This window comes from Poecilia latipinna, unplaced genomic scaffold, assembly GCF_001443285.1.
Source record: "Poecilia latipinna isolate Pla-1442-1.1 unplaced genomic scaffold, P_latipinna-1.0 Scaffold216, whole genome shotgun sequence".
NCBI classification, from domain to species: Eukaryota; Metazoa; Chordata; class Actinopteri; order Cyprinodontiformes; family Poeciliidae; genus Poecilia; species Poecilia latipinna.
In genome coordinates, this window is record NW_015112832.1 from 155209 (window position 1) to 161736 (window position 6528).

The window sequence follows — 6528 nt, forward strand, 5'->3', positions numbered from 1 at the left end:
AGGGTGGAAAATTTTGAAAAAAAAAAGGGAAAAAGGGCCGTTTTTTTTGCCTTTTTTTTTTTTTTTTTTTTTTTTGTGACTCTAAAATCAAGAAAAGCACATTTAAAACGACCAATTTATATCTACTTTTCTTTCGGAAGGTTTAGGCTGTTTATATCCGAGCCAAGGCCACTGAAACCCCACATTTGTCATTTCTGGCACGTTCTCCCACCGCACTCAGCTTTACGTGGAGGGGGGCGAGCCCTAATCCAGTGGAGGCCACTGTCGGGCACGAGACCAAATGATTAGATTAAACCGCACGCGTCAATCAAGCGGGGTGAGGCCTATAGCCAATCAGGTTACAGGAAGATATCAATATTTTCCCTGCACTGAAAATCGGGATAATTTCTTATGGATTCACACATTGGTTGAATATTTCCCAATGTTGTATATTAATTTCAGAAGCTATATATATATATATATATATATATATATATATATATATATATAATTTATAATTTATATAATTTGCACTGTCATGGTAATGGGCCTACTGCTGGGTGTCTGTGTCGTAAGTCATGCGTAATTACAATGACCGAGACATTGGCGGGGGAATAAAAGCCTTTGGCAAGTAGTACGGGTCTGGTATCTATACCCCGAGAGAGCGACAGATTAGACCCGGGTCTCCCCAGGGAGCTCATTAACAGGTGGCACGGAGCCTTGACACTAGGAGCTGCAGGGCCGCCAGCCCGCTGCCTGTACTGTCTGCTGCTTTTTGCAGTTATTCTCTATTTTACTGCCCTGTATTCACCATGCATTATTGAACATGGTGAATATCTGCACTGATATATATATATATATATATATATATATATATATATATATATATATATATAATTCATTACATACAAACGAGGAGAATAGGGATGATTTTGTGTTACTTTAAAAGGAAAAAAACAAAAAACAATCGTGTTATATTTAATTACATTTTAACCAAATGAGAGTGTTTGTATTGTTGTTGTTCTTATAATATTTGTCATTATTTATGAAAAATGATCAACCTATTTGCTGCCAGCCTCGAGGAAATGTATCCTCCCGGGATTTGCGTCACAATGTAGCCCCAGAAAAAGGATCCATGGATCATTCCCACTGTCTCCGGGTCCCAATTGAACTTAGCTTTCTGGTGAGGAAAAAAGAAAATATGGAAAATTGGATTAGCTGTGGGGGAAAAAAATGATCATGTTGCAGAGATGACTTTGCAGATTTTCCTCACATCATGAAATATTGATGCAAGCTGGAAAATGTAATAGTAACGATCCGATTAGAAAAGCGTAACGACACTAAATGAAAAATAAGATACTGGCTTATAACAAGTAAAACAAAATGAACCTGTTTAATCTTTTAGCGATCGAATAATTGTTGGACTTGAGTGCAAAACACATGAAAAAAATATGTGAAACTAAGCATTTATGGTTTTGTCATTCACCAGTGTGCGGTTTCAGAAAAAAAAAATCAGCCTAATAGGCTGTAAATTCATGTTCAACATAAAACGGATTATTTTTTGTCTGTTTTATCAATAAACATGGCCTTATATGATCTCCTTCGTTTTATATTCATTTTGAAGTTTACATATTTCCACGTTCATTAATAATGATGATAAGCTAATTGCATTAATGAGTGGATTATTCAGTTGACTCATATTGCAATAAAAGGCCTTTTTGACTCCTGTTGGGGAGGGAAACTCACCCTGTTCCCTCCTTTTTTTCCCCCCCTGACCAAAAACAAATAATATCATCTCACGGATGTTCAGTCAGATTTTTCTCTCTCTCTGTCTCTTTTATCGTGCGTAAACGCGCGCGTCTGCCGTCGTCACACACCTCCTTGATGATGATCTTGCCGTTCTGGTGGATGGTGCTGTTATTGACCATGCTCACGATAGCCACGCCCAGGTTGCATCGGATGCCGAAGGAGATGCAGAAGCCTAAGCCGCTCATGATGGCGATGATGTAGCGGCGCGGCAAACCGAAACACGTGCAGTCACACAGCGGGGGCTTTTTCTCCGCGGCCTCCCGAGGCCGCCCATCCTCCGTCAGCTCGATCACCTCCCCGGTTTTCTGCCTCCTTTCTATCACCCTGCAGACAGTCAGGTGAAGGAAACACCGCCTGCTGAGTCCCTCACTCACAAAAACATCCCTTATTAAGAGACGGGTGATGGCGTTTGAAATAATTTAACACAAGATCATTTTAAATTTTGATTTTTTTTTTTTTTTAGAAGACCATCGTTTTTCTGCATGCTTTCTTTTACAGTAGGCTGATGCTTTAAATGCGATATCCCAAAGATTTCATGTAATTTAATGCGAAATGCAATGACCCAAATGCCCGATGAGGCCTCTGGAGCAACAGTGTTTTACAGAACACACTCTTCTCTTTTGTGCCATTGAGGGGAAAACATAAAAATAAAAAATCAGATGTTATCCAGTTGAGGACTGAAAGACAGAAGAAATACCACAAGTACGTACAAAGTCAAATTGGCCCATCCGCATCTACTCAAAAATAACAATAATCAAAAGAAATCTAAGGGGAGAGAATCAAAATAACAGAGTTTGGCCTGCAAGTTGAAAATGGATCAACATGTTCCTGACTGTACCGCATTGCAGCAGCCTTACACTTTCACGCTCATTAGTATTCAGAGACAGCAGCAGCAGCCTGCAGACGCTCGTCTGTGGGCTTTCCTCAAACTCCTCTCCCCCCCTGGCCCCCAACTACACGCTCCCTTTCAGCAAAAGCACGTTCATTTACAAATGATAAGCGCAAAATGCCGATTGCGATAGGACGAACAAAACAGCTGCACACACCCTCTTAAAATCCTCTGTGGATTGCGCGACCAGAGTTACTCTGCAAGGAACCACAAAATCGAAAAGAAACGAAAATCGGGGAGGCCTTGGGAACAGCGTGACGTTACCTGAGCACAACGAAATTCAGATGAATTTAACTTCACGTGCAGAGTGCCCAGATGTATATCTAAAAAAACTGAACATATATCCAGAAGGGAAAAGGACTGGTGTAAATGTAGCTGTAAGTCTAAAGAAATGCATACTCGACTGGACATGAAGGACAATTTTTAATTCCTGGATTGTTAAAAAACAAACAAACAAAAACATTAAGATTTTTTTAAAAGCTCGTTGGAATGGGTGATTTTAACATGCTCGCTGGATGCAGGCCCTCGTTACATCCTGGATCGTAATGACTTGGAAACTGTCAGCAAACATCAAGAAATCCTTGCGCCCCGTTTAGCCAACCTGCCAATAAGCTTCATGTAAAGGCCGCTTCATCCAGAGGCATCCGAGCTCTGTAAACATCGCACACACGCACACATGCACGCACATTGGGATTACATAATTTTATTCTCACTTACAGAGGCATGACTAGCGATCTCTGTAAGCCATTAAAAAAAAAAAAACATTAAGTTGACCCATGCATCCACAGCGATGCAGCGCTGTGGAAAAATACAGCAAATTAGCGTAAGTTTAAAAGCCTGCCCCTACCTGTACATCTGACCCAGGGTCTTCCCCGCAAATTCCTTGACCCCTGTCTTCACGGACTCCATGTCCAGCCTTTGTGTGTTGACTGTTCTTTTAAAAATAAAAGTAATAATAATACTAATAATTTTACTGCCTCGGCATCATGTTACAGCGCAGGATGGCCGACTGCCGCAGCTAGCGGCAGGAAAGCGACAAAACGGAGGTGGAGGGAGTCTGAGCCCAGGGAGGCGACGATCCAGCAGGCGAGTTTAATTTTCAGCGCAATTGTGACAAAACCTCGTGACGAAAACACCTTTTGACAAAGAGAGGAATTCAAACGAGGTGCGCGCCTTCATCCGCCAGCAGCTCTCCTCCCGCCTGGAGCACAGTAGCCGCACAAAGTGCCATCACGAACCAAAGGCGAGTGAAAGTGAGAGCCGGCAGCGTGCGAGAGAGCAGAGTGAGTTCAACAACAACAACAACAACAGAACTAAACAAAGCAATCATGTACCGCAGGAGAAAAGTGCTAAATATAAAAAGCCAAATAAGAAAAAAATGGGGCGTTGGAACAGAAGCATTAAATCAAAGAGGGAGGGAGGCTGGATGGTGTCTCCTGTGATGAGAGCAGGTTCATCTGACGTCGTGTTCAGCACCGAGGTCAGCGACAGCAGCTCCGCGCCTGACCGCTGGCCAGCTGCTTACTATATATATATATATATATATATATATATATATATATATATAGACTATGCTTTAGCTACAGAACATGTCTATATATTGTGTTTCTGTTGCCTTATAGCCTGATTTAACATGCAGACTGCAGCTGAGGATGCAGACAATACCCAGTTTTATAAAAAAGGAAAAAAAAAAAAATCAAGGACAGTAACCCGAAAAATGAAAGCTGCAGCTCTCTCGAGGGCGGTGCTATGGTAACCAGATGAACTGAACTACCTCCATCACCCACCCCAACCCCCTTCCTCCCCCCCTTCAACAAGCTCCTGTCGCCAACGCAGGATTCCATCAATAATTCAAGCATTTCTGCTATTCTCATTGTCCCTGACAATCACATCTTCAGCAGGGCAAACGAACTTCATTTTGGAAGAGTCATCGTCCTCCTATCTCCTTGGAAATTCAAACATTTATTTGGAATTGGCAATTATAATCATAAAACAATAATATTGACATATAAACGTTGTGCAGTTATGAATAAATAAATAAATAAATAAATAAATAAATAAATAAATAAATAAATAAGTGTAGTGTTGGGAAAGAAATCCTGATAATTAGTAATTACAGCAAATAAATCAAAGGTCTCTTTTCTTCTCATTTGTGGGTATTGGTTGCCACCTGGTGGCTGAAAGGGGAAGTTTTGACTACCTGTTTTTCTGACTCATTTTTTGAAAAATTGTCAGATTCCTAATGAAATACTATGTTCACTCTCACCTATCGTGACTCTATAGGTGCGTTTCCTGTCAATAATCTGATGGTAGTTTGTTCTATTTAGGCCCTCTGGGAAAAATTATCACGATTTTTTTTTTTTTTTTTTACGTACAATTTCTCTGAGTATTTGAAATATTTGTCCAGTCATTGTGTGTAACTTGAATGTCAGTCTTTACCATTTTGTAGCATTATCAGTTTAATTAGAAATTTGTTGCAGAGAAACTGGACACAAACTTTAATTCAAGAAAGAAATATGTCCATGCTCCTGGCAGTGAAAAGGATGACAAGGAAACGTTGTTAGTTATGTTAACACCTCCCCCAGTTCCAAAATAAGTTTCGATATTCTGTACAGCTAAAAAATAGTGATTTGTTGTTGATCAAGGCACTGTGTTTCAGGGCAAAGACAACAAGGGTGCCTTTAATGTCTGCCAATTATTTAGACATATGTTCATCAATCAAAAATGAACAGCTGAGGGATATATCATGATTTCTAAATTCAGCTCACACACACACAAAGAAAAAGCCCCCCAAAAAAGCCCAGTTCCCAAAATGACATATTTCAGTCAATTCCTGCACAGAGATTATCTGATGGAAAATTGGTTTTAACTGTAAAGAGATGGAGGGTTTTTGTCCAGTTTTAAAGCAATGGCTAAAACATGAGGAAATGAAAAACATTTCCAATAACAGCAACTGCAATTGATATAAAATGTTTATTCATTTTGACTTAGAATCTCTGTTAATTTACAATCCATGCCATCTCAAGGAACTTTAGAAAAAAATAAATCCAAAAAAAACCTACATTCTAATGGATCCTGGGCTTTGAGGTTCATAGCTTTGATTTGTTGTTTGTGCCTAAAGAATTATGCTGAAAATGCGATTTTCCTCAACCCCTGTGCATTCTGATTAATTTTATCAACTTGTTCTTGTTGTGTTGCCTACTGATAGAAAAAAAAGGAATTACATTTAAAAGTTTATCCGACATTTTTTGCTTTTTGAAATCCAAACCAACTTTTGTTGGTTTGCATCAAATGAGCACACAGAAAAGACCAAATGACCTCTTGAAGAGATTATATTCCTGTTTAATAAGTTACAGCGAACAAAATCAGAAACACATTACACTGACAAGTGCAAAAAAAAAAAAAACAAGTAAGGTAAATAAGAAACAACTGCAACACACAACATGAGACAGAATGCATTTAAGAAATGTTTCATTAAAAACATATAAAGACAACATACATGTTTAAGGCATTTGATGGGGAACTCACCATGCAACATGCATGATCAACTCCACACATGTTAGTTCTGCATGACAAACACTAGACTGGATTTAATCCTGAGATTAAAAAGGCTAATTTCTAAATATGCCAAGGATAATATTCTGATAACAAAAAAGAGAAATGTAAACTGCATTAAACTCTGCTGGCTTCAATGTGCACAGCAGTTTAATCTTGGCTGGTCCCTGACACCTAATAAGAGCGTGTTTTTTTTTTTTTTTTTTTTAAGAAATGTAGTTTAAAGACATTGTTTAAAGGCAATTAATAGAACTATGAAGGCTATAGCAACACCCACTGATCTGATGGGAAAGATA

General features: G+C 39.2%; 1 protein-coding gene across 1 annotated transcript in view; it reads right to left on the reverse strand.

Moving 5' to 3' along the window:
• The window catches only part of slc17a6b (solute carrier family 17 member 6b), a 15812-nt gene extending 11651 nt beyond the window's left edge, over nucleotides 1–4161 (reverse strand). Inside the window, exons 1-3 of the mRNA XM_015031750.1 lie at nucleotides 3525–4161; nucleotides 1857–2112; nucleotides 1041–1159 (exon numbers count right to left, since the gene is read on the reverse strand). Of these exons, the coding sequence (XP_014887236.1) occupies nucleotides 1041–1159; nucleotides 1857–2112; nucleotides 3525–3586 (437 nt within the window). The 5' untranslated portion in view covers nucleotides 3587–4161. The remainder of the gene's footprint in view (nucleotides 1–1040; nucleotides 1160–1856; nucleotides 2113–3524) is intronic.
• Between the last annotated feature and the right edge of the window lie 2367 nt (nucleotides 4162–6528).